The sequence below is a fragment of the Dendrobates tinctorius genome, unplaced genomic scaffold (genome assembly GCF_039654945.1).
Source record: "Dendrobates tinctorius isolate UK_male_01 unplaced genomic scaffold, ASM3965494v1 ptg000040l, whole genome shotgun sequence".
NCBI classification, from domain to species: Eukaryota; Metazoa; Chordata; class Amphibia; order Anura; family Dendrobatidae; genus Dendrobates; species Dendrobates tinctorius.
Window position 1 is genome coordinate 16,890,426 of NW_027361708.1, and position 18,593 is coordinate 16,909,018.

At 44.8% G+C, this 18,593-nt stretch overlaps 1 protein-coding gene across 1 annotated transcript in view; it reads right to left on the minus strand.

Moving 5' to 3' along the window:
* LOC141088741 (elastase-1-like) overlaps positions 1-18,593 on the minus strand; it is a 53,206-nt gene that overhangs the window by 16,719 nt on the left and 17,894 nt on the right. Inside the window, exons 2-4 of the mRNA XM_073574918.1 lie at positions 10,736-10,845; positions 6,260-6,354; positions 4,603-4,883 (exon numbers count right to left, since the gene is read on the minus strand). Of these exons, the coding sequence (XP_073431019.1) occupies positions 4,603-4,883; positions 6,260-6,354; positions 10,736-10,845 (486 nt within the window). The remainder of the gene's footprint in view (positions 1-4,602; positions 4,884-6,259; positions 6,355-10,735; positions 10,846-18,593) is intronic.

Below are 18,593 nucleotides of genomic sequence, written 5' to 3' on the forward strand. Positions count from 1 at the left end.
TTCATTATTTTTTCAATAAGGATAGTATGAGATACTTTATCAAATGCTCTGTTGAAGTCAAGATATCCTATATCTACCGCATTTCCCTTATACACCAGTCAGTTATTCCATGATAGAAGGAAATTAGATTAGTCTGGCATGACTTGTTTGCTACAAACCCATGATTAATTACTGTATTCTTATCTAAGTACTTACATACATGCTATTTAGTAATTTGTTCAAATATCTTCCTTGGTATAGAAGTAAGGATCACTGGACTGTAATTTCCTGGCTCCATCTTCTTTCCTTTTTTGAAGATAGGGACAACATTTGCCCTTCTCCAATCTTCTGGGACTTCTGTTCTCCAGGATTTTTCAGAGATTCTGGCTAGTAGTTCTGCAATATCCATTAACTCTTTCAGTACCCTAGGATGTAATTTATCTAGACCAATTGAGTTTTTGCTGCAAGGTGCACTCTTCCAATGACAGCAACAAAGAGGACCAAAGACTTTAAATGATTCAAATGACCCATTGAGTAATTATTTTGAATTGTGATAACACAGTATCACAATAAGGCCAGGTGATGGTGACACCTACAGACCAGGCAAGGGGAAAATATCCAGCAACCTCAAAAATATATATACATTAAAATATTACATTTATTTAGTTTATTAGAGGGAAGATTAAAGAAAAAGCTGTTAAAAAAAATAACAGTAACGTTAAGTCTATGCTTTTCAAGCTGTCATAACTCTTACACACCATAGTCATAACTCTTACACACCATTGTTAAGCCAGAATATTAACCCTATGTGTTACACTAAACAAGCATAGCTCCATATGCAGTGACTGGGGGAAACTATATGCAGATGGGAAAGGAATTGGCTAAATGACAGGAAACAGAGTCATCATGAACAGTGGCGGATTAAGTGGACTATGGGCCCGGGGCTGTTCATAAAACCTGGGCCCCTGTACCCCCCTTCCCACCTGAGCGCTGCGGTCCCCGTGCGGGAATTGACAGCCGTACGGACCGCAGCACTTGGTTTGCTGCGGGTCCATACGGAAAACCCGCCACCATTCCACCACGTGTACCCCCCCCAAGTACATATGCGACTTGCACAGTTAGTCATGTACCCACGAGCTGCTCTCCCTAATGCTCTCAATGTTCAGTAAAAAACTGAAAGCAGGAAGAGAAGCTCGTTGTCACAGGACCATAACTATGAAAATCGCATATGAGTGAGGTGTCCATGTGATGAGTACTGGAACCTGCAGAGCTGAATCCTGACATTGCAGCTTCTGAATTCTCACAACGAATGCACTGCACACATTTAGGATTCTCCCTTGCCGATATACAGTCATGTCAACACAAGTATGTGATTTGTATACTTCTGGCCACATTCCAACTAGACGTGCCCGGCCTCGCTCCGTTCACTTTCATTGAGTGAGGCCACACATGTCTAGTCAGCATGTGACCGCATGTATGTAAATTACCAGCACGAGAGAATCCTGACAGCATTCAGTGAGCACTGTGAGAATTCAGAAGTCTGCAGTCACATAGAATGTCTGCAGACTCAGCACAGACCTGGACAACCCCTGTAATGCTCCTGACATAAATAAAAAACATGAGAATTAGTCAATATCACAAATAATATTTACATCCAGGTACCTTATAGATGACGTCATCTCTGGAGTCGTTCTCCTTTTTTACTTCTTGTCCAGACCCCATGATGAGTTTGCTCATCCACATCTTGTCTCTGCAGACTTCCATCTTCTCCGGTCTTCTGCAGCAAATCTCCACACGATCCCCTTAAAGATAGAAGTGTCATTATAATGCCCCTAAATACAAATATCTGCAATATACTGTCTCCTCACACTATTCCCCTCCCTCCTCATACTGTCTCCTCATATATTTACCCCCTCACTCTCTATACTGTCTGCTCACACATATCCCCGACTCCCCATACTGTGTCCACATGCATTCACCCGTTCGCACCCCTTACTGTCTGCACCCATCCCCCATACTGTTTCCTCATACATGCCCTCATACATACTCTTCATTTTGTGTCCTCAAATCTCCCCACATACATTAAATACCATCCCCACTCCAAATCCCCCCCATCCCCAATCCCCCACACACATTAAGTACCCCCCATCCCCACTCAATAACCCCTCGTCCCTACTCCCAAATCCCCCCACACATTATGTACCCCCACTCCAAATCCCCCCACACATTATGTACCCCCACTCCAAATCCCCCCCACACATTATGTACCCCCACTCCAAATCCCCCCCACACATTAACCCCCATCCCCACTCATTAACCCCTCCACACATTAACCCCATCTCCACTCATTAATCCCCCATCTCCACTCATTAACCCCCATCTCCACTCATTAACTCCCATCTCCACTCATTAACCCCCATCTCCACTCATTAACCCCCACCCCCACATTAACCCCCATCTCCACTCATTAACCCCCCTCTCCACTCATTAACCCCCCTCTCCACTCATTAACCCCCATCTCCACTCATTAACCCCCACCCCCACATTAACCCCCCTCTCCACTCATTAACCCCCATCTCCGCTCATTAACCCCCATCCCCATCTTCGGTGGTTCTTCAGCTCCACAGAGGAGCACACTTACCACCAGCGTTCGCTCTGGGCGCCGGGAGTGACGTCAGCAGCGTGATCACATGACCTGATCACGCTGCTGACGTCGCTCTGACCCGGCGGTCAGAGCTTCAATTGTACTGGCGTCTATGGACGCCAAGTACAATTGCTGCCTGGGAGTCGGCGCGGCCTCCTTCTCTGCGTCGGCTGTCAGCTTGACAGCCGACACAGAGAACCGCCGACTCCCAGGACTGGTAGCGGCAGAACACAGCCGCCGGGGGGGGGGGGAGGGAGGGAGATACTGGCATACTGCGGACCGCTGCATTAGGCGGCCGGGCGGCTCGACTGCGCCCCCTGGATACGCCACTGCCCTGGGCCCCCAAAAAACCTTGGGCCTGGGGCGACCGCCCCATCCGCCCCTATTAAGATCCGCCATTGATCATGAATGGTATGTTCTCTATATAGGATATCGTCACCAGTGGGGACCGCAGGGACCTTTTGGATGGGATTGAGAACAAAGTGTCAGTTTTTGCTGACAACATCAAACTATGTAGGATACTAAAATCTGACCCTGACATTACAGTATTGCAAAATGATCTGACTAAGATGATTGAATGGGCAAACACTTGGCAAATGAGATTTAATGTACATAAATGTAGAGTAATGCGCACCTAGGACAGAGAAGCTGAGCCCTGTTTCCTCCCGATATGGCAATTAACCCTCTAAACACCCATTACTAATAATGAAGAACAATTGCCTTGATACACATCATGAAAGTGCCTGGATAGTCCTGACATAGAACGCTTAATTCTCAAATGATCAGCAGCAGCGTCATGTATGTCTTCTGCCATACTAGTTTTAAATTTGCGTGTGGTGCACTCAATATATTGCATATAACAAATGCGACACTGCACTGAATAAACAACGCGTAGTGTTACAGTTAATGAATTATTTGATATCATGTATATGTTTATAATGAAAAATTTCAGCCTCCAGACGAACAAAGCTGGTAGAGACATACCCCAAAACACTTGCAGTAGTAATTGCAGGGAAAGGTGGTCCTACAAAATATTGACTCAGGGGGACTGAATACAAATACACATCACCATTTTAAGATTCATAGTTTTAAAATATCTAACAAACCATACATCATTTTCTTTCCTTTACACGTCACGATTACTTGCTACTTTGTGTTGGTATATGACATAAAATCCCACTAAGATACATTTTAGGGTCCCGTTACACTAAACGACGCACCAGCGATCCCGACAATGATACGACCTGGTCAGGATCGCTGGTGCGTCGCTACATGATCGCTGGTGAGCTCTCAAACAGGCAGATCTACTCAACGACGCACCAGCGATCAGGACCAGTGAGGACGCTGGTATCTGCTTAGTTACCTGCTGTTTACCTTGGATACCAGCTCCCAGCGTGAGCACGCTGATATCCAGGGTACACAGCGGGTAACTAAACGACGCGCGCACTTAGTTACCAGCTATTTACCTTGGATACCAGCTCACAGAGTCTGCTTATAGCGTTGGGAGCTCGCTGATCGTTGGTCTCCCGCTGCCACATGCAGCAATATGTGCTGCCCAGCGGGAGACCAACGATCAAAAAATGGACATTCTTGCACGATCAGCGATACCCGGCGGGGGGGCCGGTCGCTGATGCGTGCCATGCACAGAGAGATCGTTGATGCATCACAAAATCGGTGACGCATCAGCGATCTCACTAGCAATCTCGCTTAGTGTGAAGTACCCCTAAGTTTGTGGGTGTAACATGAAAAAAAGTTGAAAAGTTCACTGGGTATGAATACTTTTTCAAAGCTCTGTTTCTGCAGCAGATAAAACTGTGATTTTAATCAAAACTGCCGCTCAGTAAGGTATTCTTTGCTGGAATCAGGTTCTGACCCTACATTTTGCTGCTCTCAAATGGGGTTGGAAAAACCTGGTGACACATTCCCTTGAAGTAGTAATGAATGTGAGCTCCCATTTATTGAAAGCACAAACATGTTACCTCTGGTATCTCCCCATCCTGTTACCCAGCAAAAATGACCTGGGCGTAGAGTCGTTTCTCTCTTTGGAAGGCAAGCGTACTGTATGAAGTGGGTGGTTAGTATGTCTCCTACAGGCTTCACCAGTGCAATATCATAGTCCAGCTCATTCAGATGGGGATAGCGGAAACGTTCATGCCTGTATATGCGCTTCACATTGTATATTTTTTCCGTAGGTTCTGTATGGTTGAGGTAATGCTTCCCAAGGACGATCCTCCAGTTAGCGGCATCTTCTGCCTTCCCCCTTTTTAATAAAGAAAAGGCAATCAGATGAGTTATCTTCTATAACTACTTGCTAACAGCTTCCACTCTTAAGGAAGTTGCTTAAGGAATCCAAACGTACAATTGGTTTTTTTCTTGTTTATTCAGTGGCGGACACAGATGAAAGAGGGCCCCATGTCAAGAACAGTATTTAGGCCCCTATTTGTGTATATAACAGGACCTGTTGGCTGATTTGGAGGCGAAAATGGGTCCCATTATCTATAGGGCTCCTGTATGGCTGCACACATTGCATCAATGATATGTCCACCTGTTTATTTTACCCGGTCTCATAGCCTGCCTTCCTTTGTATTGACTCGTATCCATACTCCATACGTCACATTATTTCACCAGAGCCCTCTGCTGTACGTATTCTGGCTCCTACATTATGGGATAAACCCCATAACTCTTGGGGTAATCATGTGGAAGTAAGAGGAGATGGCGCTTTTCCCATAATGCAAGCAACTATCCAGGATCCAAAGCAAAAAATATTATAAGTTTATTACTACTGGACTGTGTATCTTAAAGAGGCTTGCATAAATACATTTGCTTGTTGTAGGGGCAGACACAGGGAGAAGAGGACCCCAGTGCCGGAACAGTAGATGAGCACTTTGGAGTCCAATAATGGCCTTGGGTGTAAAAGTGGACCACTATAGCTCTTGGGCTACTGTGCGATCGCACAGGTTGCACCGATGGTGAGTTTGCACACTGCCAAATAATTGATATCAGAATAATTAAAATGATTTTCAGCAACTAAATATACTCTTGAGGAAATCTCTCAGAAAACTGGCAAAAATGATGTTGTTATTGTTGTTTTTTTATATTTTACTTTTTTATATATTTTTTTTGCTTTAAAGGCAGCCAAAGTCGCTATGTCTCCCCAACCAAGCTTTTTCAATGTTCTCCTTACCTGAATATATTTATTTGGCCAAGTCTGCACTCACACATTTGTGTTTTTCAATCTGAGAGAAACAGAATGATAAAACAATCGGACAGCACTTGGATGTGTCACATGGATGTGTGAATGCAGCCTAAATGCTTTATATCTCACCTGTACAAGACCAAAATTTCAACTGATAGCCTACATTTATAACGGCCCCCATACACATTAGGTAAAAGTTTTTTGAACAGTTGACTTCACCTGCATCAGCTACCCACCTAACGTGTGGGTCGGCCTCCTGACTCTTCCCCAAAATCATCTCATACGTCGAGCCTTTCGATTAACAGAAAGATAAGCCGCTGCCGGAGGAGTCTATTAGTGGCTCACTTGTAGAGAACACAGGAGCTCTATAAATGGGAAACATTCCTCTGCACGGGGACATTTTGAGATCTCATTATCTAACATGCATTCTTAAGACTTACTTCTGAAAACAGTGGGCCGCAGTGAGTACCCAATTTTTGTGAATGAGTGTTCCACCGCAGACATGAACATACTTCTTATTCCCTCTAGCCTGAACCTTTGAAAGAAAGGCACAATTGATTTAGGCCAACAAATCAAGCAATCAGTGACATTATTATAGCAAGTTCAGCTTTCTTCTCGTTGCAGGTCACACTCTTAAAATGGGTTGTCGGCAATATAAGCTGTTAAGATGTTTTAAAAATGAAATGAGTAAAATGTACTAAATTAGCTTTAAGGGTGAATCCTGGACTGATGGTCCAATATCAGACCCTATCTTGAAGTCAAAGTAGCCTCACTCTTGCTGTCCCTCAGAGGTGTCAGTGACTTGTATAGAGGAGACTGGTTGTCAGATGCAGTTCATTAGCAAGTCAGCACCCTTTCTCCTTCAGCTGTGATGGAAAAAGGGGGCTCGCTTGGTTAGTGAACTAAGCCTGACAATCAGACCCTTAGGACCCATCACCAACACTGGAAGTGGTTAGAAATCATTCTGCCACTTTAGAACAACAGAGAAAGTTTGAGCATCATGGACTGCGAGAAGAGGTTTACACCATTATAATGGGACATATTTACTAATTATATTCAACGTCTATTAATGTACTTCCACTGGGTCTACTTATTGGATTGCACCCTCTGAATTCCATATAGGTAACCCATTGACCAGAATATTTTTATTAAAAAAAATGTGTTTAAGGGTTTGGCAAATGACATTCTTGCAAAGGCTCTGAAAAGTCAATTAACATTTCTATGAAGTGGTTAGATTAGCAACACCTTGTTTCCTTTGTTTCCTGTTCCCCTGATTAGATTTCCCAAAAAACACTGCCACTCCTTCTATGCTCACCATCCTCTCCAGCCCTCGATCTTGCCTCCTACACCTCTCAGCTTCCTCTTGGTCTACCATTAAAATGCGCATGAACTCCTTGTAGTCTTCCAACGAATCAATCAAGGTGGCAATCAGGAGTTTTCAGCTTACTGCACATGATCAGAGCTAATGATGTCATAAATAGCTGTTTTGATCATGTGTGATTGGATGACAGATTACCTCTTGTCCCTCAATAGAGCCTCAAGAACACACTATCCAACCCACCCACTGCTGGTGATGCGCCGCTCTGCTGACTTTCCATACATTCCCCTTACAGGAAGTCGGTGGAAAAGAGCAGTGAATGTGACATCAGCAGAGAAAATGCCTAGAATGCACATCAAATGACCCCCTTCTAAAAGGAACAAAATGGGTAAATAAAGTACATTGCAAAGTTGCTTAAAGTTACAAGGACTATTGATCAGCATTTGGTTCATCAGTTTTTGACAAAGCCCTTTAAAATTAGATACAGAAAGAGGAATCGTAAGAATAAAAAATGATGTTCCTATATATAATAATAATAATAATAATAAATTTTATTTCTATAGCGCCGACATATTCCTCAGCACTTTACATTTCAGAGGGGACTTGTACAGACAATAGACATTACAGCATAACAATAATCACATAGATTATAACAAATACCAAGAGGAATGAGGGCCCTGCTCGCAAGCTTACAGTCTATGAGGAAAGAGGTAGACACGAAAGGTGGGTGGTATCAATTGCCCTGATTGTATGAACCAGCCATAATGTTAAGTGTGTAACAGTACAGACACAGAGGGCTAATGGATGCATAAAGCATGTGGGAACATGATGCGGGGAACCTGGTTATGGTAAAACTTTTGGCTGTGCCAGGGGCGTATCTAGGGGGGGCAGCCGGGGCACTTGCCCCGGGCGCAGCCAGCAGGGGGGGCGCAGTCGGGCCGCCTAATGCAGCGGTCCGCAGTGTCCTCCCTGGCGGCTGCGTTCTGCCGCCCCCCGCCTGAGAGTCGGCGGTTCTCTGTGTCAGCTGTCAAGCTGACAGCCGGCGCAGAGAAGGAGGCCGTGCCAGCTCCCAGGGAACAATTGTACTGGCGTATAGACGCTAGTGAAATTGCAGCTCTGACCGCCGGGCCAGAGCGACGTCAGCAGCGTGATCAGGTCATGTGCCCAAAGCAAACGCTGGTGGTAAGTGTGCTCCTCTGTGGAGCTGAAGAACCACCGAAGATGGGAGATGAGGGGGAGTTAATGAGTGGAGATGGGGGGGATTTGTAGAGGGGATGGGGGTTAATGAGTGGGGATTGGGTTAATGTGTGGGGGGGATTTGGAGTGGTGATGGGGGTTATTTAATGTGTGGGGGGATTTGGAGTGGTGATGGGGGTTATTTAATGTGTGGGGGGATTTGGAGTGGTGATGGGGTTAATGAGTGGGGATTGGGTTAATGTGTGCGGGGGTTAATGAATGGGGATGGGGGTTAATGTGTGGGGGCGTTAATGAGTGGGGATGGGGGTTAATGTGTGTGGGGGTTAATGAATGGGGATGGGGGTTAATGTGTGGGGGTGTTAATGAGTGGGGATGGGGTTAATGTGTGTGAGGGTTAATGAGTGGGGATGGGGTTAATGTGTGGGGGTATTTGGAGTGGAGATGGGGGTTATTTAATGTGTGGGGGGATTTGGAGTGGTGATGGGGGTTAATGAGTGGGGATTGGGTTAATGTGTGCGGGGGTTAATGAGTGGGGATGGGGGTTAATGTGTGTGGGGGGTTAATGAGTGGGGTTGGGGTTAATGTGTGGGGGTATTTGGAGTGGGGGTGGGGGGATTTGGAGTGGGGATTGGGTTAATGTGTGGGGGGTTAATGAATGGGGATGGGGGTTAATGTGTGGGTATGGGGGTTAATGTGTGTGGGGGTTAATGAGTGGGGATTGGGTTAATGTGTGGGGGGATTTGGAGTGGGGATGGGGGGTTATTTAATGTGTGTGAGGGATTTGGAGTGTGGATGGGGGTTGTTTAATGTGTGTGGGGGGATTTGGACTGGGGATGGGGGGTACTTAATGTGTGTGGGGGATTGGGGACACAAAATAAAGAGTATGTATGAGGAAACAGTATGGGGGATGGGTGCAGACAGTATGGGGAGCGAACAGGTGAATGTATGTGGACACAGTATGGGGAGTGAGGGTGATGGGATGTGGGCAGACAGTAGAGAGTGAGGGGGTAAATATATGAGGAGACAGTATGATGAACAGAGGGGATGTTAGAGGAGACAGTATGAGGAGGGAGGGGAATAGTGTGAGGAGACAGTATACACTGTATTGCAGATATTTGTATTTAGGAGCATTATAATGACACTTCTATCTTTAAGGGCGTCGTGTGGAGATTTGCTGCAGAAGACCGGAGAAGATGGAAGTCTGCAGAGACGGCTGTGGATGAGAAAACTCATCATGGGGTCTGGACAAGAAGAAGAAAAGGAGACCGATTTCAGAGACGACGTCATCTATAATGTACCTGGATGTAAATATTATTTGTGACACTGACTAATTCTCATGTTTTTATTTGTTAGGAGTATTACAGGGGTTCTCCAGGTTTGTGCTGAGTCTGCTGTCATTCTAGGTGACTGCAGACTTCTGAATTCTCACAGTGCTCACTGAGCGCTGTTAGGATTCTCTCATGCCGGTAATTTACATACATGTGGTCACATGCTGACTAGACGTGTGTGGCCTCACTCAATGAAAATGAACAGAGCGAGGCCGGGCACGTCTAGTCGGAGTGTGGCCAGAAGTATACAAATCACATACTTGTGCTGACATGACGGTACATCAGCAAGGGAGAATCCTAAAAGTGTGCAGTGCATTCGTTGTCAGGATTCAGCTCTGCAGGTTCCAGTAGTCATCATACGGACACTTCACTCATATGCGATTTTCATACTTGACAACGAGCTTCTCTTCCTGCTTCTCTCAGTTTTTCACTGAACATTGAGAGCATTAGGAAGAGCAGCTCGTCGGTACATGGCTAAGTGTGCAAGTCGCATATGTACTTGGGCGGGGGGGGGGGGGGGGCGCCGAACCGAATTCTTGCCCCGGGTGCCAGAGAGCCTAGATACGCCTCTGGGCTGTGCCAGCCAGGGATAGATTAGGTTAATGTGTTGAGGCGATAGGCCAGTCTGAATAAATGCGTTTTCAGGGCACGCTTAAAATTGTGGGGATTGGGGACTAATCGTATTGACCTGGGAAGTGCATTCCAAAGAATTGGCACAGCACGTGTAAAGTCTTGGAGACGGGAGTGGGATGTTCTGATTATTGAGGATGCTAACCTCAGGTCATCAGCAGAACGGAGGGCGCGGGTAGGGTGGTATACTGAAACAAGGGAGGAGATGTAGGATGGTGCTAAGCCATGGAGGGCTTTGTGGGTGAGGGTAATAAGTTTATACTGAATTCTGGAGTGGATGGGTAGCCAGTGTAATGACTGGCACAAGGTAGAGGCATCGGTGTAACGATTGGTGATATATGAAACCTATTGGAATTTTGAGGATGTCTAATAATCTGGTTTTCTTTTAAAGTAAGCTTTTACGATATAGATGTCTACAAATTTATAGGAAATTAGAAATATACCTGCAAAGAAACCTGCCATGGCCAGGAGAACGGGCGTACTTCATTCCCAGACACAATCCTTCCTGCTGTGTTTTGTTGGAAAAATGCAATCCCACAGTCTGCTGGCCAATCTAAGAAAATGAAGAAAGTACTTGTGAAATTTGTGAAACTTGACTTTCCCTCTTCTTTGTGTTCCCATGTAAAATAACAAGGTAACAATTCTAGTGGAAGTGGTCATGGGAGTTTGCTACCTGACCCATCCGAGGGCAAGGGGGGAATGTGCTTTAGAGGTCCTGTTACCTTAGGATACCATCACACTTGGCGACGCACCAACGATCCTGACAACGATGCAACCTGATAGGGATCGCTGGTGCGTCGCTATGAGGTCGCTAGTGAGATGTCAAACAGTCAGATCTCAACAGCGACGCAGCAACGATTCAGAACGATACGACGGTCGTTGGGACCCTGTCTCTCAGACCTGTAGTATTGAGGTTGTTTGTCGTTGTCCCTGTCAAACACAGCAATGCATGCTGGACAGCAGGACACCAGCTATCAAAAAATGGCCCAGGACATTCGAGCACAATCAGCGACATCGCAGCAGGGGCCCGATCGCCGCTATGTGTCACACATAGTGAGATCGCAGGCGAGATCACTGTTGCGTCACAAAATCGGTGCCGCAACAGCGATCTCGCTATGTGAGAGGGGGGCTTTAGTCTCTGAGCCATTCTTTTGCTTTGGGGTGGGAGATGCGCCATTGGCTTCATCTGCCTAGGGTACCAAAATACTTTGGCCCGGGCAGAGGAGGCCCCATTGTGGAGACAGATGCTGATCATTTATTTCAGCAAACACTACATCTAGTTCCTGGGCCAGATTTGCTCATAATTCTACCCTATTTGTACTCCATATGTAGCGTGTCTTCGCTATCTCTTTACAAATTTCACTTTCACTTCTTCTAAAAACATTTGTCTCAGAAAGAGGAAGGTGAGTTTTGGCAATGCTCCCCATAATTTTATTCATAAGTATTCATGAAGATAGAAAATGCTGCAAGAATAACTTATATAAACCCTGATGTTAGTATAGGGGGCAGATGCCACATATTAACAGGCAAGGACAATACAGTGAGGTTATGCAGAAAATTACATGAGATATATGTAGACTTAGGAACTATCACATCTTACACAAAGATAGCCGCTAGCTATATTCTGTGTGCTCATCTATACTGGGTAGGTAGCTACTAGGAGAGCTGTAATTATTTGCTTTCAGGGTAGGCTGAGCAGACTGAAATCTTGCCTTTGTGGCTCCTTATTGCTCCCCAGGTATGAGCAGTAAAGTGGAGATTTTACTAGAAATAAACTGACCAAATCTGCATTACCTATCAGTACCTTTCCCAATTACCCGTGCAACTGCAGTGTGCCAATGCAGCTGGATGGAGTTTTAGGCCTCTTTCAGACTGAAGAAATTCACATTTGTGTTCGGTACATGATTTTCAAGTATAGGAGAAGCTTTGTAAGGGTATGTGCACACTAGGGTGACCCGATCTCATATGGGGGGGAAAAAATGTCAGAATCTTGTTCGTCTGGACCCCACAAAACGATTCCCCTTTCCAGATATTGAGAGAGCCAAAATTTGAGCTCGATCAAACGACGTTAACCCGTGCCGCTCGTCGCTCAAAGTTTGAAAAAATCCAAATTGAGGTATTTTAAGATTTAGGTATTTTGCATAGTCTGTTAGACTGTAAAGAATGTGACAACAACATTGCAGAAATAGCCCTGACCAAACTTTCGAACCATTTGTGGTATTTGAATGCAGAGTTGGTGGGATTATCGTTTTTTGATCCCACCATTACAGACAATGAAAAGTTGTTAATGGCTAATAAATTGCTCAGTAGCACAGATGAACCATCAGAGCACGCTAACCTACATGAGTTGATAATTTTACATAGTTATCTAATCTATTCTAGAGCTTTTGTTAAAGTAGTTTTTGAAACGTCAGAATATAATGCTCGGCATTTGCTTACAACTTGCAGGACATATTGCTTTTGTTCTTCATCTTTTGTCAGAAGGTCGTTAAAGTCGGTTACTTCCTACCTCTTTTAATTTTTCTTTCCTAACTTTTGGATTTACAACCCTAGCGTGCTCTGATGGTTCATCTGTGCTACTGAGCAATTTATTAGCCATTAACAACTTTTTATTGTCTGTAATGGTGGGATCAAAAAACGATAATCCCACCAACTCTGCATTCAAATACCACAAATGGTTCGAAAATTTGGTCAGGGCTATTTCTGCAATGTTGTTGTCACATTCTTTATAGTCTAACAGACTATGCAAAATACCTAAATCTTAAAATACCTCAATTTGGATTTTTTCAAACTTTGAGCGACGATCGGCACGGGTTAACGTCGTTTGATCGAGCTCAAATTTTGGCTATCTCAATATCTGGAAAGGGGAATCGTTTTGTGGGTCCAGACGGACAAAATTCCGACATCAATTTTTTGCGGTCACCCTAGTGCACACGTTGCGGATTCGTCTGCGGATCTGCAGTGGATTTGGCCCTGCGGATCCGCAGCAGTTTTCCAGGGGCTGTACAGTACCATGTTATCCTATGGAAAACAAAAACCGCTGTGCACATGCTACGGAAAATTCCGAATGGAAACTCAGCGGTTTATTTTCCGCAGCATGTCAATTCTTTGTGCGGATTCCGCAGCGTTTTTACACCTATTCCATTATAGGAATCCGCAGGTGTAAAAACGCAGGCAAAATCCACACTAAATCCGCAGGTAAAATGCAGGCATTTTGACCTGCAGATTCCGCGTGGAAAAATCTGAAGACGAATCCGCAACGTGTGCACATACCCTTAGGGTTTTTCTTTACTCATATATGAAAATAACGGATGAAACATGGATGGTAAAATCTGACTCTAACCAAACACTGATGAAACTCGGATCCAAACCAGTAATGACACTTGGACCATTTTTTTGTGTATGTGAAAAATCTTTGACGTCGTAGTGATGTCTAAAGCCCCCGTCACACAGAGCGATCTCGCTAGCGAGATTGCTGCTGAGTCACAAATTTTGTGACGCAACAGCGATCTCACCAGCGAGATCGCTGTGTGTGACAGCGATCAGCGACCGGCCCCCCTGCCGGTTATCGCTGATCGCTGTGGAAATGTCTGGACTTTTCTGGGGTCGCTGGTCTCCCGCTGGCCAGCACGCACTGCTGCGTGTGACAAGCGGGAGACCAGCTACCAGGAGCTGGTAACCAAGCTACACATCAGGTTTCTAAGGGGCGCGCGGTGCCTAGAAACCCGATGTGTATCTTGGTCACCAGCTCCCTGCATCAGCGTGCTGGTAACTAAGATACACTGCGGGTAACTAAGGCCGGTTTCACATTAGCGCTTTTTCAGCGCGCGCACGGCCGGGGGTAGCTCCGCCCCCGAGCCGGCTCTCTGCCCGGCGTGCCCGCCCCTTGCTTGTAGCGCCGCCTACTAGCGGACTGCGGCGCCTGCGATCGGCGCACCCTATCTTTAGCATAGGGTGCGCAGATCGTGCGCAGGCCGTGCGCTAGTTGAGCTTTGACCTGCGCTGCGCACTTTTGGCGGTGCGCCGTGCGCGCCAAAATCAAACTTTTCGGATTTTGGCGCGCACGGCGCACCGTCAAAGGTGCGCAGCGCAGGTCAAAGCGCAAATAGCGCACGGCCTGCGCACGATCTGCGCACCCTATGCTAAAGATAGGGTGCGCCGATCGCAGGCGCCGCTGTCCGCTAGTAGGCGGCGCTACAAGCAAGGGGCGGGCACGCCGGGCAGAGAGCCGGCTCGGGGGCGGAGCTACCCCCGGCCGTGCGCGCGCTGAAAAAGTGCTAATGTGAAACCGGCCTAAGCGACATGCGTCACTTGTTACCCGCGTGTCGCTGGTCCTGATCGCTGGTGAAGCTGCCTGTTTGACAGCTCACCAGCGATCATGTACAGACACACCAGTGATCCTGACAAAATGATATCGTTGTCGGGATCACTGGTGAGTCGCTATGTGTGATGGGGCCCTTACATTGCATGCCTGTAGACCAGTTAGCAGACACACATGTGCGAGATTTGAAGCAACATTTATCATACCACAATAGTCTTGCTAACAGTCTTGTGTGATTTTTTTCTTGGAAGCAGCTCTGCCCTGATGACTGATTAAATGCAGGTAATTCTATGCGACAGGAATAATGGTATTGGACTATTCAACAGGGATTGTAGAGCTTTGCAACACTATTATTCTCAGGAAGACAATTAACCCCTTCACTAAATGCGCCGTACACATACACCTAGCAGAGCAGGCGCAATCATCAGTGGGAGTCAGATATACATCATAGCTGACAGCCTGCACTAATTTCCGTGATTGGTGGTAGAGCTGATCGCGGGTATTTTAACCCCTCTGATGCCTCTGTCAATAGCGTCAGCGATATCGATAGGTGTGCATAGGAGGCTCCCTCTCTACTCCGATCAGCACAAGGCGATCATGTGATGCTGATATTCTCCGAATGATGGACATTTTCCCGAGCATGCTCGGGTGTCCTCCGAGTATTTTGACGTGCTTGGAGATTTTGTTTTAGTTGTCTCAGCTGCATGATTTGCGACTTGTAGACAGGCTGAATACATTTGGGAATTCCCTAACAAACTGGAATTCCACACATGTATTCAAGCTGTCTAGCAGTTGAAAATCATGCAGCTGAGACGACGAAAACTAAATCTCCGAGCACGCCAAAATACTCTAAGGACACCCGAGCATGCTCGGGAAAACCTGAGCAACGAGTATACTTGCTCATCACTAATGGTAACCTGTAAACTCCTGCTCAGACTAGGAGCTGACATGCCTCTTGCCTGTGTATGATTCACTAATCTAAGACCTTGCAACGCAAAATCATTCACTGTTCAGGGCAGGGAATGTTGATGTCCCATATTGGGGCAATGAAAAAAAAGGTAAAAAAGTTTTAAAAATTTGTAAAAATATTGAAAATCAATCAAAATAAAGAATAAAAAAATGAAAAAAGATATTACACCAATAAATACATATATTAATATAAAAACAAAAATAAACACAGTACAAAAATTTAGTACCACCGCATCTGGAACGACATGATCTATAAATTTTTGATATTAGTTAACCACTTCAGTGAGCACCATAAAAAATAAATAAATAAACGTGGCAAAAAATGAAGCTTTTTATCATACCATCAGAAAATTTCTCCAGGAACGGGAAGCTGGATTTCTTCTATTCATTCAGTCAGAAAAAAAGTGGAATAAAATGTGATCAAAAAGTCAAATGTAAATAAAAATGGTATCGCTGAAAATGTTATCTTGTACTGCAAAAGACAAACTGCCAAACAGCTCCAAAAGTGGAGAAATAGCTCTCAGAATATAGTGATGCAAAAATAATTCTTTCTTTTTTTATAAAATGTTTTTTATTGTGTAAAAGCAGCAAAACAGAAAATATATAAATGTGGTATCGCTGTAATTGTACTGACCTGAAGGATAAAAATGTCTTATCATTTTCACCACATGATGAACAGCATAAAAAACACAAAACAATTCCTGAATTGATGTTTTTTGTTCATTCTGCCTTTCAAAAATGGAATTAAAAGTGATCAAAAAGGTTTTAGGTCTTCCAAAATGGTGGCCAAAGATTTTTCAACTGATCCTGTGAGAAACTAGCCCTTACATGACTCTGTCGGTAGAAATATAGAAAAATTATAGCACTTAAAATATGGCAATGCAAAAAAAAACCAAAACATAAAAAAAGTATAAATCTGGTAATTGCACTTATACTGCACAGGGAACGGCATATAAAATAGACAAAACCAATTCTTCACCTGCTGTTGATTTTTTTATTTTGCCTCCCAAAGATCGCAGTAAGGCTCAGCTCACATTTATCCAGCGCTCTACACTGAGTGCTTGCACTGGGGTTTCCATGTAAATCTCTGAAATAAATGATACAGACAGAACCCCTGACTAAAGAATCCGAATAATGAGGCAGATGGAGACACTGTGGATGCTGTCTGGCCTATGGATCACAGGGTTTCTATTGGTTTCATCTGAATCATCTCACTCGGATATGTAATTGAAAACCTTGACGCAAGTGTTCAGCGTTTTTGTGATTCAAAATTTTATGTAAAATGTTCAAAATAAAAAGATTCAACTCAGTCCACAAAAAAAACAAGTCCCCACAGGTTTGTCGTCTGTTAACGGAAATATAGGGGGCTATCACGTTACTGGTTTCATAAAGGCTCTGGAAAAGTGAAATGTCTCACCCCAAAAGAAATCCTTAGAATTTTGCGCTCCCAAATTCAAATACCCCCTCCTTCTAAGCCACAAAATGTGCCTAAACCACATTTAGCATCCCCATGTTTGGCATTTCTGTAGTGATGAGAGTCTGCTTAATTTACAGGGTGCATGTCTCCTGAAGCAAGAGTTGGGCACAATGTACTGGGCACTACAATGTATTGTACACTACAGTTTACTGGACATTACAATGTACTTGGTACTACAATGGCAGATTTGGAATTTTCACTCAGCAACATCCATTGATGCTTGTTTCTAGAAAACACCCATGAAGTCAATGTCGTTACTAAACATGTAGATAAATTACCAGAGGGGTGTAATTTCCAAAATCACTTGAAGAAGGATTCTGCTCTTCTGGCGCTTAGGGGCTCTATATATGGAATCCTCAAACTATTCTTGGAAAATCTGTCCTCCAAAAGTCAAATAACGTTCCTTCCCTCCCAAGTCTCGCCATGTGGCTAAGCAGCAATTTACAGTCACATTTTGGGTATTGCCATGTTCTGCAGGAATTGTGTTACAAATTTTGCTGTCATTTTTACCCATTACCCCATGTGAAAATATAAAATTTGAGGCTAAAACAAAATTTTTGTGGTAAAAATGTAATTGTTTTTTTTTCATCACCCAATGGTTTACACTGGTTCTGTGACAAACCTGTGGTGTCAATATGATCATTGCACCCTTAGATGTATTCATTCAGAGGTGTAGTTTGTAAAATGGCATCACTTATGGAAGAGTTCTGCTGTTATGGCACCTCATTGGCTCTGCTGATGTGACATGGCACCCATAAACCATAACCGCAAAATATTCACCAGTAATGTGGTTGACCTTCCCTCCTGAGCTTTGCACTGTGCCTCAAAATTTGTTTTCGAACATATATGGGGTATTGGCATACACAGCAGAAATTGAGTAGCAAATTGAACCAATCATTTTCTCCTTTTAGCCCTTTTGAAAATTAAAAGCTTTGGGCCATAGCAACATTTTAGTGGAAAAATGGTCATTTTTTTTTTACTCGGTCCAATGTTATACAATTCTGTGAATCGCCTGAGGGTTAAAAATCTTCACTATACCCCTAGATGGATTCCTCATGAGGTATAGTTTCCAAAATGGGGTAACTTGTCGAGGGTTTCCTCTGTTTATCAGAGTCAGCAATAGTGTGGTCAGTATAACCAGGGTCAGACTGAGGGACCGGGACACCGGAGGATCCTCCGGTGGGCCCATCCCCCAGCCTCAGCTCTTGCCTCCTTCATTAGTCTCTGCCCTGCCCTGCATGTCAATAGTGCCTACAACTGACTGGCTGTGCTGTGTGCAGATGTCAGGTGCATCAGCGACTGGGCACAACTCCGAGACTAGACGCAAACTCCCCTCATCCAGCTGAGAGCACTGTGCCAGCCATTTCCACATCCTATAAATCCCAGCAATCGCTGGGTTGTTCTGTGCGCACAGGACCTATGATGAGGTCACAGGAGGGGAGGAGTCAGGGGTCACATGATCAGGGGCCTCAGTGTATGCAGGACTCTACTGTGCTGGTTGTCATGGTACTGGATGAAGGAGAGTTTATGTGTG